We start from the raw sequence: 23,416 nt of genomic DNA, 5'->3' as shown, positions 1-23,416 counted from the left end.
CAGATTTTTTAGTAGGGCCTGTTGTGATAGCACAAGAGATGATAGTTTAGAACTAAAAGAGGGTAGATTTAGACTAGATATATGGAAGAAATTTTTCGTACTGAGGGTGGTAAAAGACTGGAACAGCTCGCCCAGAGATGGTGTATGCCCCATCCCTGGAAACCGTTCAGGGAGAGATTGGGCAGGGCTCTAAGCAGCCTGATCTCATTAAAGATGTTTCTGTTTATTGCAGGGGAGTTTGGACAAGTTGACCTTTAAAGGTCTCTTCCAGCCCAAACTACTCTGTGATTCTTGGTTGAAAAAAAAATTAGTTGAATACAGCAGTTTACTAAGAAATGACATTGTGAAGGCAGAAATGAAGGCCTCCTTAAAAGAAGTGCCTTTTCAGGAGATAATGGCAAGTGCAGAGTACCTTCTTAGGCATGACTGAACGTCCTGCCTCTCTTGACTGTGTGGAGAACCCCAGGATCCCTGTGTACTGATCAAGGCAAGCAATTTAGAGGCAGCTAGCAGGAAGCACAGGGAACAGAAGGGTCCCAGTTAACAATGTTCTGCCTCCTTCCACATCGAATTTAGGGTAGGATTTGCCTTGTACAATAGCCTTTTTGACATTTGCTCAAGTGGGAGAGCTAGGTTCCCACTTGAAGGTGTGAAGGGGTCTACATCTCCCAAAACTGTTTTCCAGTGTGTTGTCTTGGTTGTCAGAGTTAAAGCAGAAGAGGGTTGTTCTGTTTTTATCACACCCCTCATTTAATTTGAGCCCCTATATTGCCTAGAGCACAAGGTCAGGAGAAGGATGAATGGTAAGTTGGCTCTAAGCTCTTTCCTATGAAAGTGTTTACCTGTGATTTTGTTCCTGTTTTTAGTGTTTTTAGGTATATTTTATCCAACAAAGTTGAAGTCAAAAATTCATGGAGCATTAGGGTCAGTGCCTAGAATTATTTTTTTTTTAAGTGCTCTTCTATCAGGCTGCATTCATATTTTTTCTTGCTTAATTCTGGTTGTTTGTAGACAGAACATGAGAATCAGTGGCTTGGCCATCCAAGCTCTTCCTAAACAGAATTCTGCCAGTATGAACACTGCAGAAAATCAACAAAGACTGGAACGACTCAACCACCAAGATAACTGACATATTGCAGTTATGTCTTGCAATTGTATCAATTGTATGCAAGCACAAACAACTTTGTGTTCAGCTTTAGTCACTGTTTGAATGTCTTCTCTCTGTTTGTGAAATCTATAAAGTCAAATTTACTGTGATTTGCTGTTCATGCATCAAAAATTTATCAGGATTTTTGTATCTTGTTACGCTGGCAACTCAGATCTTACATTGGTAATCAGAGGAATGGGTTTCTTGGAGTTTTGGTTTGGGTTTTTTTCCAAAGGAACAGATGAATAAGAAGAAAGTAATGTGCCATTGACCCAAAGAAGAGGCAAGACAGCTGCACAGCTTGGGGGACAGGGGCAGACCAGATGATCGTCATGTATTTCCTTTCGGAGACAAGCCTGTTGAAAAACAAGCCATTTCTTTGTGAGACAGAAGTAAAATTCACTCTTGAAGTATGTGGAGAGCTAATTCATAGCCTTACTAAAGGAAAGGACAAGGTGAACACACTCAGCAGGACACTTATTTGAGTGCAGAGGATACTCTGAAAATACATCGACAGCGTCGTTGTGCTCATCTGACGAAAGCACTTGCAGAAGAATTATTCATAATATAAGTTTATGTCTCTACAACAGATAATGAGCCTGCAAAATGCTGCCGTTATTTTCCAACCAAAGTACAGCTAATAACAGACATATTTCAAATATAATTGTGAGACTAAAGCCAACCAATGGTAATGATGTATATCCGAAGTAAAGGACTCTTTTCTTTCTTATTGCTTTTATTGACCAAGATGTTTCCCCCAGTTATTTATTTATAACGGTGATATTTTAATAATGAAGCAGCAAGGCAGCAACTTAATTTCAAATGCTTGGTTTTCTTTTGAAACTATACAGATTTTGAAGCAAAATGTCATTGACCTTCTTTCTTTAGAGTCCAAGTAGAATGCAACTGTGTAAAGGGGAGCCCTTCAGAAACAGAGAGTTTTACCACAGCAAGTTGTGAACCTGATGCTCCAAATCTGCCCAGGATAACTAATCGGACCAAAAATTCTCTTACTCTTCAGTGGAAGGTAAGGATTGCTTTACAGCCTTTAAAAGAAATACTTTAAACTCATCAGAATTGTTGTGGATTTATCAATAAAATACCTATTTATTGAAACTGAAAATTTTTGTCAAACTTATTAATTTGAGTCACAGTTCCCTGATTGGAGATAGATTTACTGGGTTAAGTGTGGGCTTGAGTAAAAAGAGAAGAATTGACAGAAAAGCAGGAGTCTTTCAAGTTAAAATTACTGAGTGCAGTACCCAATGCATTTTAAGGACTAAATTAGGAAAAAAACCATAAACATGGAACAGGCATTTGTTGTATGACGACTGAACTAGGAATGTCTTAGCAAGCGAAACAATTGCTTAAGGGGAACATTACTTGTCTTTCACTGTTCTTCTTATGGTTTGATCCATACATGCATTATAAGAGGTCTTGTATCGAGTTAGAATTCTAATTTCCCTGTTTTCCTGTTACAGGCATCTTGTGATAATGGTTCCAAAATCCACAATTACCTTTTAGAATGGGATGAAGTAAGCAAGTTATTCTATTGTATTTTTAGTCTTCTATTTTTTTAAGCAGCTGTATGTGACTGTGCACATTAAGTTATGGGAAAATTAAGATTTCTGATTAGAGGCATGTGACAATAATGTAATTCCTGAAGCAATTATTAAAATACAGTTACTGCTCAGTGATTTTTTTCAGGGGATATAAAATAAAAGTATCCTAATTGCATGATTCTGCCATTCTTAATAGTGGCTTTTTGACTCATAGTCCAATACCATATTCAAGAGCTGACATGGAAGGGTCATTCTCTTGTAGCAGTCTTTCTTTTTTAATAAGTGGGTGGGTCAACTATGGCCCTGCAATGATCTTGCAGTCTCTACCTGGACAGCAATCCTGAGATGGTAGAGGTGCAGTATCTTCATAGCTTTTATTCTTTCAGCGCCAGGGAGCTGGGAAATGGAAAGGAAGGAAAAAAACTGCTAATTTAATACAAAGTTTCATATGCTGCTGCCTCACCATATGGAGATCCTTGAGTTATATTTAATTTCAGAAAAGGATTTTATTTCATGTTTGTATATACTTTAATTGATGGATGCATATGTATTAAGGTCAATAATATGATTAACTTATTACTTTTTAGGGAAAAGGAAATGGAGAGTTTTGCCAGTGTTATTACGGTCAACAGAAGCAGTACAGGATCACTAAACTATCACCAGCAATGGGGTACACCTTTCGGCTAGCAGCCAAAAATGACATGGGAATGAGGTAAATGCTATTACATACCTAAATATGGAAAGCATATGCATCCATGTGTGTGCTACTTTAGAAAAACATGTGGTGGCATTTAAAGAAAAAGGTCTTTTGTCCAAATGGTCTGAAAAAGAATATAAAATATATAATATTTCAGTTGGAAGAGACCTAGAGTGATCATCTAGTCCAACTGCTTAGTTAAATCACAGTATGTGATTGGATTATTCTTTTTGCAGATAGCCTTTGTGCTATTGGGATATTGTCCCTTCATCTGTCTGTTAGTCTCCTGTTACCCTGGGAAATGGAATATGACATTACCATATCAAAGAATTCTTTGGAAGTTCTAGCCCTTATTATCAATGCTTGGGATATGTGGTTCATGCTTTTAATTACTACTTTTCAGATGTTATAGAGCACCAAACTTTGTTTTGAATTTTTGAATTAATGACATGCAACTTCAGTGGAGAATATAAGTAAGAACTTGGGAAAAAATGTTTTGTGAAGTTATGCTTGCATTTCTGGGTGCATTAGTTCTTGAGTGGGCTTCTTGGTCATCAGGCAAAGTAGATGCATCTGGCTAACAATCACACTGCCAGAGCTCATCTCCTCTACAGCAGACTCCTGGTGTGTCCATGCTACCTAGCAGCACTTGGACCTTGAGCTCCTGTGGGGGCATAAAAATGGAGTTTCTCTCACCATCAAAATTGCTTTTTGTGTTTCTTTTATAAATTCAAATATTATGAACACTGTGCTGCAGCTCACTAAAGTGGTCTTATAGCATGAAATAGAGGATGTGTGCTGTGTGTCCTTTATCTGGCAGAAGGAGGTGCTTGAATTGGCCAGTGCCTGATTGGCCAGTGTTAAAGGACAGTGTAAAGAGTAGGGGGCCAGACTCAGGGTCATAATTCATGCAGGCAGAAGGAATTTGCTGCAGACTATTTAGTATGTGAAAAACACAGCTGGCTCAGAGGATCTGAAGCATGTGTAGGGAGGCTTTGGAGAGTACTCAGGGAATGCATTGCATAAGGTGCCTGTTCCTATGTCTTTTCTTAAGTACCTGCTTTGTGCTGCTGTCAGAGGACACTGTAGTGGACTAGAATGACTTTTGGTGTGCTCCAGTAGTCTTTATTACATTACTGCCTTCTGGATGATGTTCCTGGAATTAATTATTCTCTTGTTGCTCCTGGACTTTGTCTTGTTGAGATTCAGTTGGAACTGTTAAAAATAAAGACAGGGAGGGAGCTGGCAGTTAAGCAGGGTCCAATGCTTGGGCTCTCTTCCTGTTCCCCTTTTACATCTGAGTGTAGCTGTACCCTGTAGGAATAGCTGCACATATTACAGATTCCTCCAGCGTAAGCTTTGAAGACACTGATTGGTTAAGTACCCTTCTTAAACTAATCACACTGAATAGATTTTTAAGTTAGTATTTCATAGCCTTGTGAAGATGTGCTTTATTGTCTTTGTGGTATTATTTAATTAAGAAGTCTCTTGAAATAATATTTATTAGTGTAGAGTGCCTGTTTATCCCTTATGAAGAGTGTTGAGAACATTAGGCATCTGGAGACAGAATTTTGTCTAAATAATTTTACCAAGAAGAACAGATATTTTATCTCTAAGTTAATAATGTTTAAATTTAATTCTAACCTACATGAAATAATGGTTAAAGAAAACGGGAAAAATAATTTTTTTTTTTCAGAGATAGTACTGTACTTCTGAGGGAATTGTTTAATAGTTACTCCAATATGGCTATGGCTGGAACTCTTAGTTCATTTTGGTGTATTTTGGAGTGGTTCAAGCAAGTTTAGAGATGAAATCTTTTTAAGATGTGGGGTTTTTTACCTTATATCTACTTGAAAGGTGACTCCTTCAATAGTTTGTTTTGAAAAGAGCTACACATACTACTTGTATCTAACCTCTTCATGCTTTCTTCAGGCTCCCTATAAAATTTTAATTTTTTTAGTAAATATATTGTAGGTATCACCTGATTTCTGTTCCAGAAATTTTCTTGCTTGTGACTTCTTACAAGAAAATAAATTACTGTTCCCACAAATTTGGAAGTTTTCTCTTGTTTTTTACTTTTTCCCTTCTTGCTGCACATGTCTTTGGCAGTCCTCACAGACAATATGTTTGTTTTCTGTGCTGTCAACACTCTTGATAATATGCTGTCTGTAAGATTTTTTTCCTTTAAATGCCAAAAAATGCCTCAATGCAGACCAAAATGATAACATGTGCATCACTATAATATAGGTTGAGTAAGAGAGAAATTGAAATTGAGTTATCTTTTTATTGAGATTTTTCAGGCAAGTGGGGTTCAAAACACATAAGATAGTTTACTGGTATCTTTGTTTAAGCTATACTGAGGGTTTTATTTTCAGGGCTTCCTGATAGTCACTTAGGTAATCTTTAAGTTTTACATTAAAATTACATCTTTTAAATTAGTTTCATATGGTTAAAAAAACTAGACTGGCTTTAGGCTTGTGATTCTTCAGATCTGATGTGAAGCAGCAAAGCCAGCTGAGAGCAGGCGGGTCTTTTTAGTCTAGCTGGATGCATGTCAGGCTATCTGGGCAAGCATGCTACCTGTTCACTGACTTTTGCATCCCCCTGTTTCACAGTAGCTCTTCATATGTAATTTGTTTGTATTTTCACCACAAGGTGATTCTAATCTCAATCAGATAAGGGTAGCAGTTGTGTCAGGAGATTTACAGGTATACATTCTACTTCTTTTTCTGCAATAAGACTAATTTTTATCATCTCTAAAAGTAGCTCACCACTGAATGAGACTGTTCTATTATTTTATGGATCTCTAGAGAAACCATAGTAAGCTCAGAACACATCAGCAAAGTTTGTTTTGAAGTCTTGCCTAAATGTTTTTATGCCTTCATGTTTTCACTTTGAAAAGGAAGGACACTGTGGCATTAGTATATTATTGCATATAGAGCTTTAGTGTTTTAGAATACTGAGTTAATGTGAAAAAGCAAAACGTTTTGGTTAGCAAAACATTTTAATTATATCATACAAAGGAATCTTTCAATTATCAACATGTTAACATTGTTCAGATATTTTGTTACTGACGGACTCATGGGCAAGTTAAGTTGTTTACATGTAAGAGCTTGCAATTTCCGTTGTGCATATCTCCAAGAAACTGTCATAGCTGTGTTTAGTAAGAATTTTGGTTTTTAGCTATTAATTATTGTGTCTAGTTAGTTTACATACTGTCTGTTTTAAACAGTGATTTTAGTGAAGAAGTCCTGTATCATACCTCAGGCACTGCCCCAACCACACCAGCAAGTCCTTTGCTGATTAATGCTGGAGTTACTTGGTTATCCCTTCAATGGACAAAACCCTCAGGAACACCATCAGATGAAGGAATCTCATATATATTAGAGATGGAGGATGAGAACTCAGTAAGTTTAGAATACTTATTCTCACTATATTTGATACATTATTGTATTAGTGTAGCAATGATTATTTTTGCTAGAATATTCTACAAGGAATTGTATTTTCTGAAATTAAGCTAATGACTTGTCATTGCTGTGGCCAGGCCACCTAGCTTTCTTCTTTTAATTGTGTTTAGTGTTATTAAGCCCCATTTCAGCAAAGACTTTTAAATTGGTTATAACTTTGTGAATCTGTGTGTGCAAGTTAAGCCTTGTAAGAGCTGGAGCAAAGCAATTGCATCATGAAGTATGGTCCCTCTAGATTCATTTCAGACTAACAACATTTGCTTTAAAATCAGTACTGTTCTACCCTTTGAAAGTGTTAGGTAAAATTTCCAGTGGCACTGTATATGTCTTTCTTAGTGATGTTTAGTCCTCTCCTGATTGGAAAATGGTTAATGAATTTGCACTGCTTTAAAAAAAAATTGTGTTTGCACAATGAAGGCACTCTTATTATTTTGTCAGAGAAGCATAATAATTACAGTTTGAAACAGTAATTTATTTGTATGAAGTGTGTTAGATCCTCTGGTGTGCAAAGATAATGTTTCAAATAATCCTCTTTAATTCTGCAGGGATATGGTTTCAAGCCAAAATATGATGGTGATGATCTTACCTACACGGTGAAGAATTTGAGGCGTAGTACAAAATATAAATTTAGGGTAAGATTTTTTTCATATGTTTGGGCACCAGACAAGTTTGAGATTGACTCAGAAGTGGGGAGGGCCTTTTTTAAGGAAAACAGAATTTGATGCCAGTTTCTCACAATTTCAATCTCTTAAAACTGTTGGCTGAACACCTGATTATTTTTTCTGCTGAAGCAATAAGAACCTCTGCAAGGGTATAACACAGTTGCAGGTGTCTTGAAATTCCAAGTTAAAAGTACATGTTCTTAACAGCCAGGGGTTTTTATTTGGCTGATTTGTTTCATGTCCATGGGTGATATTACTTATTGTAGCTATGGGTTCTTTGATAGTAAACACGATGGAGGTGTTTGGGTAGGGAGCAGCCTTGATTAAAAAAAATTGTTAGGAAGTCATCCATATTACTGTGGTGCAGAGCCTGTTCTAATAAGCTTGAGGGCTGAACTTTTAGTTTGGGAAGAATTCTGGCCAAACTATGAGCTTTTGGGTGTGGTTAAAAGGTAGAAAGAAGCATACTGGCCCTAGGAAGGTGATCAAATATCCACCAAGGACTACAAGAACTTTGCCAGGACAGGCAGAGTTGAAGTAAAGAAAGCTTAGGATCAACTAGAACTGAAATTGGCCAAAGATAACAAGAATGACATAAAATGCTTCTTCAGATATGTGAGAAGTAGAAGCTCAAGGAATACATACGGAGGCCATTCCTAAGCAAGGCAAAGAGGCAAGTTACTAATAATGCCAATAAAGCAGAAGTTCTCAGTACCTTCTTTGCCTCTGCCTTGCCAGCATAACTGGATCCCAGATCACAGGATAAGGTAGTTGCGACAAGGCTGGAGTTTGCTGTCTTGGAAGGGCACAGTCTGTATCTGGATCTGAAGAAAAGTGGCTGACATTGCTGCAAGACTCCTATCTATAACATTTGAAAAGTTGTGCAGGTCAAGGGATATCCCTCGTGTCTGAAAGAGGGCAAATGTAATACCCGCCATCTACAAGAGGGGCCCAAAAGAGGACCCAGGGAGCTACAGACCCATTAATCTTACTTCAGTCCCTGGAAAATAAATGGAAAAGTCTTCCTAGGAAATACTACAAACCAGACAAAGCAGGCAGTTGGGAATAGCCTACACCAAATGTAAATGATGGCTGACTAGACTGATCATGTTCTACATCAAGGTAACACTTCCAGTTGGTCCAAGGAGATCAGTGGATGTTCTTTACCTGAACTTCAGCAAGCATTCAGCAGTTTCCTACAGCCTTCTCCCTGGCCAAATTGGCAAGACACAAACTGGATAGGTGGTATGTGAGGTGAATAGAAAACTGGCCAACAGGCCACGCTCAGAGGGTGGTGATCAATGGTTTCTAGTCAGTCTGGCAGCCTGTCTGAATTAGGAGCTCCTAGGGATAGGAGGCCCCATGCTGTTCATTTTCACAACTGATCTTGAGGAGGGGATTGAAAGTACCCTCACCAAGTTTTCTGGTGACACCACACAGAGTGGTCAGATGAACACATCAGAAGGCAAAGCTATCTTACAGAAACACCTGGACAGGCTAGAAGAGTGAGGTAGCAAAAACAGTATGAAGTTCAACAAAGACAAGTGCCAAGTTCTGCACCTGGGCTGGAATAACGAAGGAGCCCGCTATAGGCTTGGAGCAACCTTGCTGAAAGGGACCTTCAGGCAAACTGGATCCTGGTCTGACTCAATAGTGGCATTGCTAGCAGAGATAAGAGATCCTCCCTGTATTCAGCTTGTGTCAGATCACATCTGGAGAACTGTGTCCAGTTCTGATCCGCACAATTCACAAAAGACAGGCAGAGTGGGAGTTGGTCCAAAGGAGAGTCACAAAAATTATAAAAGGGCTGGAGAACCTGCCCTTTAATGAAAGTCTAAAGGAATTACGTATTTTCTCATTGGAGAAGGCTGAGAGGGGCCTCATCACAGTTTGCCAGTACCTAAAGCCTGACCTACAGAGAGGAGGGAGGTTCTCCCTTCACAGGAAGCCCCCTTGAGATGGCAAGGGGCAGGAGTTGCAAGGTGCACTGGAAGGGATTTCATCTTGGTAGAGGAAAGAAATTTTCCACAGTGAGATGTAATCGCTAGAACAACCTCCCTAGAAATGTAGTGGAATCCCCACCGCTGGATGATTTCAAAATGTGACTGGAGAGTGTATTAGATAATCTCATCTAGGCTCACTTCCCCCTGAAGGGTTTAGCCAGATGATCTTTCAGGTCCCTCCCAGCCTGGGCTATTCTATGTTCTCAGTTACTCTTGAGTAGTTGCTTGGGTTTTGGAACAAAGCTAAAGACATGTTTGACAGTATGAATTGCAGAATCATTTTGGTTGAAGAAGACCTGTAAGATCAAGTCCAACTCTTAAACCCAGCACTAAGCCACGTCCCTAAGCAACATATCTGCACATCTTTAAAATACCTCCAGGGGTGATGACTCAACCACTTCCCTGGGCAGCCTTGCCAATGATTGACTGCTCTTCCTGTGAAGCAATTTTTCCTAATATTCAATTTACACTTCTTCTGGTGGAATTTGAGGCAGAGTCAGAATAACCTCATCTGTCTGCAAGTGAAAAATATTGATAGCTGTTGTCACACATACACCTAAAATACTAAGGAAGAATACTAAGTAAAATACTTAGGGAAAAATTGGGAACTGTTGAAGAACAGCTTCTCTTTGCAATATGAGTGGCAATAGTTTAAGCGTTGGTTGATTTGTTTTGAGTTAACACTAAAGCATGTAAATACTCCTTTTCAGATGATATTTTGCACTTCTGAATATGATTTTGTTGGGATTTTTGCATAACTTAGTATTTAAATAATTTCAAATATACAGTATGTTTCTAGCACTATTATGGCTACACATGAACTAAAGAGTAGCTACTTCTCTTGAAACTAGCTTTTGCAGGACATGAACATAGTCTTCCTTTGAAAGTAATACTACACATGATTTATACTCATAACTAGTAAATGTATAGTTACTTAAACATCCTAAGTTTCTCATTAAAATAAACTCCAGTGTTTATACCCTATTTTTATTAGCAAAACAATAAACAGAAGTCTGTTCACGCATTCATGGAACATAAAGGAGAAGCAAATGTTATGTTGATGAGGTCTTTAATTTTTATTATACAGAGGAAAGACTTAATTAGTAGTAATATTCCTTAAGGCTTTTGAAAGAAACTTTATAACCATTGGAAACCTTATTATAATACGTAAATGCTAACTGCCTGTTTAAATTGATTTGTAAGGGCACAAAGACAACCAGATGATTATTAATCCTGTAAACTGTATTGGGAGACTTAATGTCTGAGAGACATGTTAGCTTGCATTTCCTCTTCTCAGTCTCCTAACATCACTGCTATCATTTAGATTCTGCTCATTTTTAAAACAGATATAAAAGCTGAAAACACCTCTTTCTTTTCCCCTTTTTTATTTTTTCCTAGGTGGTTTAGCTTTTTACTAAACTAAACTACAAAGTAAAGAGTAACAAGAATTTGTTTTCCTAGAATCACAAAAAAGTCTAGGTTGGAAGGGACTCTTAGTGATCATCTAGGTCAAATTTGTGTAGAAAGCCGGGCCGTATCTTAGGCAGTTCAACCCTGTCCCAGCCCTGTTGAGCTGGGATTTCACTACTCCAGCAAGGATGATTCAACCACTTCTTTGCGCTGTCTGTTCTAATGGTAATTAATTTCTTTTCTTATATCCAGCTAGAATTTCCTCTAACACACTTTGTGTCTGCTGGCTCTTGTCCTGTCATTACAGATCCTTTGGAAGGCAATGTCTTCATCTTTTCTGTAAATGTCTCTTAGATGTTGGAAGGCTGTGATTAGATCCTTCCCAATAAAACTTCATTTTACTCAGGCAGAATAAAACAAAGCTTTTTTCCAGTGTCAGGTTCTCTAATCCTCTGATCATCATGCTGACCCTCTTCTGAACTCTTTCCAATTTCCCAGTGTCTCTTGAACTGGGAGGAACAAAACTGGACACAGTATTCCAAGCATGATTTTAAAAGTGCTGAGTAAAATGACATAATTAAATCCTTTGATCTGCTGGGTGAATTCTTACTGATGCAGCCCATGAAACAATTTGGTTTTGCTACTGCCAGTATGCTTTGCTGATTAATTTGGCTTGCTCCTACTCAAATGCCAATGTCCTTCTTAGCAGAGCTGAAAAAAGAACTGGGTAGAGTCAGACCCCAGACTGCACTGGTGCTGGTATTATTCCATCCCAGGTGCAAGACTCTATCTTTGTCCAAAGCTCATCCAGTTCTTGTTCGTGCAATATTTCAGCCTATCAAAGTCTGTATGATGGCTCTTCCCTCCAGCATATGTTTGTCTTCTCCTAGTTTGGTGCTATATGCAAATCATGGAGCATCACTCGCTCCTGTCATCCAGATCACTTCTAAGGATAATGAATAGAATCTGACATTGGATTGGCTGCTGAGGAAATCCACTCATGAGCCGCTGCTAATTTTTGTTCAAACCATTAGCCAACACTCTTTGAGCCTAGCATTCTGTCAGGTTTTCTACAGCCATCTTGTGGTCCATCTGTTCTATCTTAAGCTTGTCTACATAGATGTTGTGGAGATCAAACTAAAATTAGGCTAGGTGATGTCCCCAGCTCTCCCCTATTTGTTAAGCAAGTTGTTTCATCATGGAAGCACTCAGGTTGTTAAACACAATTTACCCTTGACAAATAAAATTCCTTGTCCTTCACATGACTTTCATGACAACCTTTGCCATAATGATCCTTGGGACTGAAGAGTTTATAAAATCCCTTTGCTGTTGTTAATGCAACTTACCCATATAAATACTTCTTCTATCTCAGTATTTTTGTAAAAGAAGGTGCTGTACTAGCATGGGAGGAATTTTTTTAAGGATTTGGTTTTTTCTGGCAATTCGCATGCATTAATATTTTCAGTATAGTGATTGTTTAACTGTGGGACTAAGGAAAATGTAAAATGAATGTGTATAATAACTAGCTTTTGTGTAAATTTGTTATGTGTCTGTCTATATATACAACATAAATTAATTTGTCCTTACCATAAACAGTGAATAGCATACCACTATCCAATGTGTTTATAGTATTTCATATATATTTGCAGGTCATTGCTTATAATTCAGAAGGGAAAAGCAGTCCAAGTGAGACAGTGGAGTACATTACTTGTCCAGATAAACCTGGAGTACCTTCAAAACCCACAGTGAAAGGAAAAATTCATGCACAGAGTTTTAAAATAATCTGGGGTAAGAATGTTTTCCAGCTCTAATTGGAGTATTTCTTCTGTATTTTTAATATATATTATATATAAAAAATGGTTTTTATACAGAAGGTCAGGTTTTACTTTAGTAACACTTCAGTCAACTGAGCTAATATGATCCATTTATATTGAGAAATGCTGTCTCAAAATACTTAGTGTGGCAGTACAGCTAATTATATGGGAAAAATAATATACCAACTGTGATAGGGACTGTTATTGCAGAGGACTGCAACTCTTCAAAAAGTGCAGTTAATTGATGTTCTAAGAAGTTCTGTTTCCCTGGCACAAAAAGTAGTTGCATGTCATTCTGGATTCTTATTGAAAGAGAAGATTGAAGTTCAACCTGTATCTTCAAGCTATATGGTTTTGAGAGATAAATTTTTATTTGCTAAGGATGTTGAGAAACTTTTCCTTAAGCTCAGGAATTTTTAGCCTTATGCTGTAAAATAGGAGAAGGTTAAACAGTACTGTGCCATGCAGTGCTTTAGCAGAAAATCAAACAGTAAAATACTACATTTATTGTCACTTCTCCCCTGTTTCCATTTAATAATGCTTTTAATTCTTTAGCATCAGTAATAAGAAACTTACTTGAAGAGTACAGATAGTACTCAGCAGGTCCAGCCTTGTATCTTCCCAGAGTGCTTTGCTACCTCAGGACTTGATACTTGATCTTTTATGTACAATGCATAATGTATTAAGTTATTGAAAATACCTGATTTGTGTATCAAAAATGATCTAAAATATCAATTTATATAAAACTGTTAATTGTCTTTATTTGGAACAGTGATGCTCTTTCTATGTGGTAATTATAGTGACAATTTTATTTTCCATTTGGAATAATTTCCTTCCAACCAAAAAAGTGCTATCTGCCATCTAAGTCTCATTTTATTCAGCTGGCATTTTATGATACATAACCCTTGCCTAAGAGCCAACATAATTTCATCCAGCACAAGCATAATGTGATGTTTAGGCAGGAGTACCCTTCTGTGTTGAAGTATAATGCTGTCTTTATATTTGTTCAAAATGTTGTTTCACATTACATTAAATTTGCTGTTTTCTAAGTCATCTTTGAGAAAAACAGTATTAGGATAATATGTCAAAGAAAGGTCTGTAGATTTGTATCTTGTACATGAATACTGTACCGGGGGGGGATAGTGCACTCAATTTCTAGTGATATTGGAAGTTAAGAGATAAGTCTTAAGTGTAGAGCTCTTGACTATTTTATTCTGTCCCAAAATAGTTAGGTTTTTGAAATTCTGTCCTTAAATTTCAAAATATTTTTATATACAAATCCGTATGATAATGGTCCCAATTACATTAGAGTCTGTGACCCTGAATCCATGCTCAGGCACTTAAGACTGAAATGTTTGTTGTGGCATCTCCCAGGGGTGATTCCCTTGTCCCTTCTCCTGTGTAGAGTGTTCAGAAGGGCTGAGAGCTTTCACACAACAGGACTTGGAATGATTTGCTGCTGCCCTGGACTAGTATGCTCTCTGTCTAAATAAGCACCCATCTCCAGCTGTCTGTTAATTTTGCCATTGGGAAATCCTCCCCAAAAGCTATAAAGCCATTTAACTTACCTCACTTAGTTGGAATATTGCTGTTTTTTATAGATCCACCAAAAGACAATGGGGGAGCAGCAATACATACATATGTTGTGGAAATGTCTGAAGGCTCAAGTGGTAAGTATTAGGATCATACATTGGCATTCACTTGTGTGGGGATTTTTTCCTGTCTCTGTATGCATGTGGGAAGAAATAAAATGTGTATTATGACTGGGAAAGTTATTGCCAGGGATTGACATCAAAAAGAAAATAGAAGCACATTGATGCTTGTACATAAGAAGTTCTTTTTCTCTGATTTAGAAAAGAGAGATGCCACAAAATTCTGTGACGCAAGAGATGCTTTTTGTTTAACTTACTAATTAGGTCTGTTCAGTTTTGGAAATGAAATTACACACTTGAGACATTTTAGGGCAAGAAGACAGGGACATGTAGCTTTGTTGTCTGCATGGCTGATGAAAGAAAAGCTTGTACTCCATTTATCACTATTAAAAGAGAACAATGATGCATCTGGGGTAACTTTCTGCTATTTGCTTTTCTGTTCTTTCATACAGAAAGGAAACTGACAGAATTTCTAAATTGGACATAAACCTATCTTGCTAAATTATTTAAAAATCTAATTAAGTAGCCTTGTTGAGTTCAGAAACATAGTTACATCAAAAATGAAAGTTTAAACTTCTCAGTGCCGTGTCAGATTAAGACAGGATTGCCCCCAGATATGATGGAAACCCTTTCAGGCTGTTTGTCTATTGCTTTCCTCTCTCTGTCACATGTCCACATTAAGCCACTTTGGAATGATGCACCCAAGCTTTTCATGCAAATTTAGTGAGCTTTGCATTATGTTTCATTCCCAGCCTTCTAAATTCTGTGGTGTATCGAGTTGTTGGAGATTTAATTAAAAGTCCCCAGGTTCCCTGCTTAATATCTTAAAAAGAAAGACAGAATGCTCAAGAGTTTCTGATTTAAGAGTAGCAAATAATGGAATCAGAATTTCATATTATTCTGGGCCATTCAGGAACACAGGAACAAACTTCACCAATTGCAAACTATAGTTACAGCCTGCAAAATGATAATGTAATTTGAAGCTTGTTTTCCATGAAAAATTTTACTTTTGTATCTTTCCTGTTTATTTGGTAATGATGTTGAATGTGCTTGCTGACCAAGTAAGTTCTTTTCTAGTTAAGGTAAATCCCAAATAAGGAAGCTATTTCACTTCAGCAGATCTACATGTAAGAAACTTTCTGAAATTATAGAATCTTCCAGGAAATTCAAACCAGTCTCAATTTCTATTTTTTTTTTTTCATAAACATCACGCACACACTTATTTTAGTGAAATTTGGATACCTGCTGTGGCTGGTACTGAAGTGTGGCAAATTCCACTTTGGCTCACTGCACACTTATTCCTAACCTTTCAGGAAACAAGTGGGATACAATATACAGCGGAGCCGCGAGGGAACACGTGTGTGACCGACTAAATCCGGGCTCTTCCTACCGGTTACGTGTATATTGCGTTGGGGAAGGAGGACAAAGCACGGTAATATCAGCTAATATTTTTATTAAATAAAATTCTCTCTGTAAGAAAATCTAGTCCAGTAGATATTTAAGCAAATGTTGTGCAGAAGTGCCGAACAAAATAGCCATAATTAGAACATCAGAGAAGTTTCAGTATTGCTGCACAGTGGTTTGAGTTTCTGCTCATTTGTTAACGAAAAATATTTGAGTATTCTTTCCTGATATATTTTGTTTGACGTGATTGTCTTATTTACAGAAACAGACACTTTTCCTATGTGATACATTAATACAATGTTATTTATTAAGGCCTATCCCAGTATAGCAGTTTAAGAAGGGTACTTGAAAAGGCTCCCCATGGAATTGGTCACAGCACCAAGCATAACAGAGTTCACGAAGCATGTGGACAATGGTTTCTCACATAGTGTGATTCTTGGGGCTCTCTTGGGCCAGGAGCTGGACTTTAATGATCCTTGTAGATCCCTTCCAGCTCAGAAGATTCTGTGATTCTATGAATTTAATATATTTCCTACTTGTCTGAGTAGCCAAGTTAGCCCAGCAGGCAGGGGAAGAAGTCTTCACTCAAGCTTTACAGGGTTATGCATCCCTTGCTCTCTCAAGCACAGTTAAAATGCTTAGATTGCCCTGCTTTTCAGTATTCCCACACAATTTGCTGTGCCATACTATTCTCCTTTACACACACACATTACACACACACACATGTGCACTGTCAGTTCTGTGGTGTAGTTCAACTGCCAGTGCCAAAATGTCTTGCTGTATTTGCTCTGCCTTCTCGGCAACATGTGTAACAAAGCCAGCCCTGGCTCTCTGCGGACTTCCAGCAGGGCTTTCCTGTCAAGCTGCTCTCACGAACATCTTAAAGCCTTCCATTCTTGGTGTGTGTGATTTCTACCCAGCCCTGCCTTGTGACATGAAATGTATGTGCTCTTCCTCCACATAGAAGTCTCCTGCAAGGATAACCTTGACTCCAGCCACCTTGCCTTAGGAATAAATCTGGACTCCTTCAATGCTGGTTGGCTTGCAGTGCTTTCCCAGTCATCAGTCCACAAGTCTTTGGAGACTTTTGTTCTGCCTTTTGTTCTGTACTTTCCTACAGCCCAACCCCATGATTTTAGAATTAACTTTAAGTACCAAAGAGAAGATAATTTCCAGAAAGTTCTTATGCTTTCTGAAGGTGTCAGAAATCAACAGAAAATCTATGAAGATGTAATTAACTCTGCTGCAGCTTCTCATTAACATATGCAAAACTTTTAAGTAGCAGCAGTTGTTCAGTGCAACAATATATTCAAAGGAGCTGAAAAGCAGCAGATCATCCAGTCCACTCTTTCTTGAACACACATAGAAACCAGTTGTGAAATGAGATTCTGAGATTCATTTCTTCTGTAAACCTGAAGGCTTTCCAACTTCCTATTTGTTCTGTATCAAGCTGAAGCTAATAACCCTCATTGTCTCTGCTCACTTCTGTCTGCAGCCAGAACAGTCAGTGCCATCTGCTGCATGTGTTATGTTCTTAGGTAATTTTTGCCCAAACTTCAAATCAGAGGTGGAAACTTGTTGCTCATTAGGTATTGCTAAGCAATGAAAAAGTTGAAATATCTTTTTTTTTCAATTTCTTCTGGTTGACACTTCTGCCCACTTTGCTTTCTGAGAGGTTTTTCCATGGAAAGTACATAACCCTTAGAGTAAGGGTTTAGAACTCATTAAACTGTAGTCTGATGCAAAATAGATTGAATTTACATTGAATAAGTCATATTTCAAACATCTGTACTAGGTTGTACTTATGATTAGTCATTGTTTTTAATTCTACTCCTTGCATGTGTACCCAAATACAAAAGCAAATTTTGCATATTGTGTGATTATTTTAGCATGATTTTTATTATGACAAATGCATACTAGATCACTTCAATATCTTCACATATTTGAAGATGTCATTGAAAAGGGGGATGATCTTGTTTCTGACTGAGGTGTTTGCCTTTACTTATGGCATAGCTGATAGTTCTTGGTTTGGCCTGGATAACTTCATTCATCTATCTCTCTTTTTTAGGTAACTGATTCCTTACTGGTGCAGACACCAGCAGTGGTTCCTGGTCCATGCCAGCCTCCAAGGCTACAGGGCAGACCAAGAGCAAGAGAAATTCAGCTGCGTTGGGGTAATTTTATTGCAAGTGTTAGAGATTGTAAGGGATCCAAATGTATTACATGTTAAAATTAAATGAGCTTTTCTTTCTTTCTTATTTCTAGGACCGCCTCAGGTAGATGGTGGTTCACCCATTAGCTGTTATGGTCTGGAAATGTTTCAGGCAGAAAATGATGAACACAGAGAGGTTTACCAGGGTTCTGATGTTGAATGCACAGTGGGCAGCCTTCTTCCAGGGAGGATGTACAGCTTCAGACTGAGAGCAGCTAACAAGGCTGGGGTAAGGAGGCAGTCTGAAATGAAATTCATTACTGAGACTGCAATCACTATTGAGGATTTTTTATTTCAAATGAAGCATTTAACAGTAATTTTAAAATTAGGATTTCCAAATGTGGAATCATTTGGGTCACGTAGCTTATTGTTGTGTGGGAACAGACAGTTAAACATCAGTTTATAATGAAAGGGATTTTTAGATGAAGGGAAGAGAAAATAGCTAATTATGTCTTTTATCTGAAAAATAATATTAGGAAATCATTAGGAAATGCTAAGTACTTTATTAAAGCACTGTTACAACTTCATGATTCTCAGGTGAAGTAAGGTAGCAAATTATTTTTGTATGCAGCTTTTTAAATTCATTGACCTTTATTTTTACAGCTGTTGATGTTCAGAACATAATAATTAGTGTTTCCTGACTCTCCATTTTTATATTTAGTTTAACTTCTGAGTACATGTTCTATCAGATACAAGACTATTTTCCCTTTTTGGAGTATTAAATGTGTTTAAATCAATTGTTGCTGTAGAACAAGCTTTTTAGTTACGTACCCAATGTCCTGATTTGTTCAATAATGTACACTTCATTGAAAACTGTCAGGGTGCATTGACACTTTGTGGAGAGGCCTGCAGCTTAAGCCTTTAAAGCACTATCCTAACTTTTATCTTCCCTCCACCCTGCAAAGAATGGCTCATTGTTCAGCAGTTTTGGAATCCTTTATTTCTTTTACATAGGTATAAATAGGCAGTACCAATTGGTTTATGTTCCAGTGCAGCCATCGTGTAACTTCAGAATAAGGCTTTGCATAGTACTTGCCTGGTTTTCCCAAGAGACCTTTGAAGTGTCAAATTTATTCACATTGCATTTGCTGGAGTGAAGAAAAATTTATAGCTGTTCTGGACAATAGTCACATACTGAAAAAAATCCTGAATCCACAGTCCACAGAAATTTATTTTATAAAGAAATAATACAATGTTTCAGGTTGCAGTTACATGTCCCTACTGTGGTAAACTGTTTTTTTTAAAGTAGTAATTTCATTTTTACAATGTAGATGTATCAACTCCCTTTTTAACAGTTTGGACCTTACTCAGAAAAATGTGAAATAACTACAGCACCTGGACCCCCAGATCAGTGCAAGCCCCCTCAAGTGGCGTGCAGATCTGCTGCCTGTGCTCAGGTGTCATGGGAGGTAAGAGTGCCATGCTAACACCTGTCTTAACATAATGGTCTTCTGCATTTTTGAGTTCAGCTTGAAAAGTCTAATACTGTGTTTTAATCACTTTATTTGTAAGCAAACTTACCTGATTATCCAGTAGGTAAAACTTTAGTCATTCATCATGCCATTATAAGGCAGCAGTAAGTTGGGCAGGCTGCAGGTACTGGATGTTACTGTGTTCTTTTGTTTAAAAGTTTTGCCACAGCTGCTGCTCTGCATTTCTGAGTGATGCAGTCTCTCTTAAAATTTTTCTTTAACATAGTTATAGTTCCTCAGAGACAATGTATCCACATAATACAATAGTTAATTGCGCGCTTCTTGGTTTTATAATCTGATTTAATTTTATATAATTACATCAGTAATAATGTAGCAAAAGCCTCACAGACTTCCTATAAACCCATAGTATTTAGAGATCTGATTTTAAAAAATGCAAAAGATAAAAATTAAGCTTGTAAAAAGAAAGATTCTATCTGGGAATACTCTTTAAACACAGCTTTTTAGTGGCTTAGAGATGGGGTGAAGTATCTGAGTTACAGAACTGTACAGAAAAAAAATTAAACTGCTTTACCTGGAAAGGAGTGTTCATGCTTCCTACTGGAGGAATGTCAGAGGAGCCCTCCTTACATATCTACAAGGCAAAGCCTTTTTTAAAAACACCATAAAACATTCAGGTGGAGTTAATTTGAGTGATGTTAGATGTCTGTTTTACAGAGTCACGCAGTAATTGTCAATGTCCATCTCCTTTTGGGGATCCCAAGACAGGGCATGGTACTGGAGGTGCAACCTCACAAGTACTGAGTAGGGGGGAATCATTATTCCTTTTACTCTTCTTGCTGCTCATTTGCTAGTACAACCAATATGTAGTTAACCTTCATCAGACATACAGTGCTGATTCTTATTCAACTTTCTCTCCAGGACACACAGGGGGTTTTTTTTGTTATAGGTTGCTCCTCAGCCTGTACTTTTTTGTAGCAGTCCAGGACTTTGTGTTTGCAATTGTCTTAGTTGAACCTCCTGAAGTTTGTATCAGATTCTGCCTGTTATTTGTATGGTACTAAATTAACAAAGCAAAGAAATGGCAGTGTAAGACTCCTCTAGAACAAAAACAAAATATAGATGTGGTGAGTTTTGTTGATTTTTTCTCTTATGTCAGTATATTTAGCTTCTAATGATTGCTGTCCATTTTAAAGGTGCCAGTGAGTAATGGAGCTGATGTCACGGAGTATCGACTGGAGTGGGGCGGCGTGGAAGGATGCATGCAAATCTCCTATTGTGGGCCTGGGCTCAGCTGTGAAGTGAAAGGGCTTTTGCCTGCCACTATATACTATTGCAGGGTTCAGGTAAAGATGTAAAACTGTTGTTAATGAAATCTGGAAACAGGAATTGACTCTGCCATATAAACATGGTCTGCTTTGGATTTGCAGGCAGTGAATGTTGCAGGTGCAGGCCCTTTCAGTGAAGTAGTGGCATGTATTACTCCAGCCTCTGTACCTGCAGTTGTGACCTGTCTTCGTGGACTAAGTGAAGATGAAGTTGAAAGTCCACACTATTCTCCTTCCACATGCCTTGCTATAAGCTGGGAAGAACCTTGTGACCATGGATCTGAAATCCTTGGCTACAGCATAGATTTTGGAGATAAGCAGCCAATAACTGTTGGGAAGGATCTGACCTATTTTCTAGATGGCTTACAGCCAGATACTACCTACAGGTATGTGATGCACAGCTACTTGACAGCCTATTGTTTCTTCCACAAGAGCAGATGCTTTGTTTCCTTGGTTTTTTTTATTGTCTTCATTATTACTCTCAGAGACACATTAGTGCACAGCCATGGAGCAAAAAGAAGTTTTGCAATGATGATCATCATAAATAGACGTGCAATTTTTATTTTCTTCCAAAAAATAATTTATGTTAGTTTATTGCAGTATTGTTGTATCTGTCCGGTAATGTGTCAATTTAACTGAATTCACATCACATATTCAGATTCATAACTGATTTTAGACTGGTTGCTTCTTGGTTTGAAAAGGTAAAATCCATCCAAGGAAGGACTATGCCCAGTCTAATGACAGCTCATGGCAACTTGCAGTGCCTTATCTCAGAAAAAGTGGAAGTCAGCATGAACAGTATCAGTTTGAAAAATCAGCCAGCTATGCATCTCTTTTGAAGAATCATCAAGGGATGATTGCTGAAATCATTCCTTATGTTCAGTCCAAGGGTTACTGGAAAATATAAATGCAAAAATCACTAGTTTTTCCTGAAGGCACTACATCTCTGTTACAAATACATGTCCTCAGTGTAAAAGGAGAATGACAGTCCCACTGAAGTCAGACTTCTAACACACTCTGATTTCAGTATAATTAGGATATCATGTAGCTATGCAGTTTTCTGAATCCTTAATTACTGTTTTATGGTTTTATGTGAGAATACCGTGTTTCTTTGTGCCTTATAATTATTTAACAATAATGCTGGCAATCTGAAGAGCTGTTGTTCTATGTGTCAGTAGACTGAAAAAAAGAGTCATTCCCATTGCAGAGATAGGTCGATACTTCTGCCCACATAAGTTTTTTTTTAATAGAATACATTGTCAACTCCTTGTGCAAATGAAAAATTGCATGCATTAACCTTAGTTCTGGGCTGTAATAAATTAGCATAATGTTAAAAATTACTGCAGTGAAGGAGAAATATTTATTCTTTAGCCTGCATACACATTTGTGTTTCCACATTTTGAAGTTGTATGGTTGACTGTTTCAAAATTTAATTAGTGTGATTACTTTTTTCCAGTTACCTAGATACTATTTTGGACAAGCAAATATTAAGTCTGCAAAATTAAATTAGACACACTTTGCTCCCTGTGGCTACCTGTGAAGTATGTAAAGAGCCTCTGTTTTCTGCTTTTTCCATTTCAGAAATAAATTTCTTAGCTAAGTCTTTTAATTCTTACTTACAAATGTAATGTACATGGTCTTCCTTGGAGTATCAAAGAAGAAAAAACCAAAACCCTACCTTATCCCTGAATAACAAGTTCTACAGCTTCCTCAGCTTTGTGTCCTTCGGTGACTTTTGGCTTCCCCCTCTCACTTTGCAGGCAGACCCAAGGGGGCTTGTGTTTGCAAGTGCCCAGAGATGTGTTACTGGTGGATACAGCAAGAGAGGTGGCTGGGTACCATTGCTTTATTTTCACATTAATAGGATCTGTTCAAAAAAGTCCATAAAAATGTCTGATAGTCATCCTTGAACTCACCTGATAAAGCAGTCACAGATATGGTATCCCCTTTTTGGGGTGGGCTTTTTGACCTTCCCTCATCACTGCAGTGTGACTGTCAAAATTTTGGTTTGAGGCCTGCACAGTCAGAAAGATGGACCACTCTTGAAGTAATTCACAGAGCTTTTACATCTTCTCACTAATGTGAATTTACTTTGAGTATTCTTATTTCTAATCAAGCCAGCTCCTTAAAATGTACGGAAAGTGATGCACCTGCATATTCTTGACAGTCTATCAAAGCATAATATTGATAAAAGTCTTTATTGTAGATAGTACCATTCTTCTCTATTTATTGACAGTTATTTTTAGAGTCTAATTTCAAGTTAATTTATTCTCTCTTTTTCCAAATGCTAGGGTACGAATTCAAGCCCTAAATAGTCTTGGAGCGGGTCCTTTCAGCCACACCATAAAACTGAAAACAAAGCCTCTCCCCCCAGATCCACCTCGCCTGGAATGTGCTGCATACAGTTCTCAGACTCTCAAGCTGAAGTGGGGAGAGGGAACTGCAAAAGCATTAACTGACTCTATCCAGTACCACCTTCAAATGGAGGATAAAAATGGAAGGTTGGTTTTGGCATTGCTTTAATCTGCCCAGTGTTGCTGTGGTCTGATGCTTGGGAGATGGCAGCAAAGGGCAAAATTCCTTTATGCTTTGGTGAATTTACAGCAGATGTAGGTCATTTCTTCTGCC

The 23,416-nt window shown here is 37.8% G+C and overlaps 1 protein-coding gene across 5 annotated transcripts in view; it reads left to right on the top strand.

Annotated features, from left to right (window-relative positions):
• Nucleotides 1-23,416, top strand: part of FNDC3A (fibronectin type III domain containing 3A) — a 111,146-nt gene that overhangs the window by 80,605 nt on the left and 7,125 nt on the right. For all 5 annotated transcript variants that reach the window (XM_059493419.1, XM_059493417.1, XM_059493420.1 and 2 more), the window contains 14 exons: nt 2,036-2,174; nt 2,629-2,682; nt 3,297-3,421; nt 6,639-6,813; nt 7,419-7,505; nt 12,598-12,736; nt 14,364-14,432; nt 15,728-15,846; nt 17,887-17,992; nt 18,084-18,259; nt 19,326-19,439; nt 20,657-20,806; nt 20,891-21,174; nt 23,080-23,289. In XM_059493419.1, coding sequence (XP_059349402.1) covers nt 2,036-2,174; nt 2,629-2,682; nt 3,297-3,421; nt 6,639-6,813; nt 7,419-7,505; nt 12,598-12,736; nt 14,364-14,432; nt 15,728-15,846; nt 17,887-17,992; nt 18,084-18,259; nt 19,326-19,439; nt 20,657-20,806; nt 20,891-21,174; nt 23,080-23,289 — 1,947 coding nt within the window. The remainder of the gene's footprint in view (nt 1-2,035; nt 2,175-2,628; nt 2,683-3,296; nt 3,422-6,638; nt 6,814-7,418; nt 7,506-12,597; nt 12,737-14,363; nt 14,433-15,727; nt 15,847-17,886; nt 17,993-18,083; nt 18,260-19,325; nt 19,440-20,656; nt 20,807-20,890; nt 21,175-23,079; nt 23,290-23,416) is intronic.

This window comes from Ammospiza nelsoni, chromosome 2, assembly GCF_027579445.1.
Source record: "Ammospiza nelsoni isolate bAmmNel1 chromosome 2, bAmmNel1.pri, whole genome shotgun sequence".
Lineage (NCBI taxonomy): Eukaryota > Metazoa > Chordata > Aves > Passeriformes > Passerellidae > Ammospiza > Ammospiza nelsoni.
The sequence above is the reverse complement of the archived record's forward strand: the minus strand, read 5'-3'. Positions and strand labels throughout refer to the sequence as shown.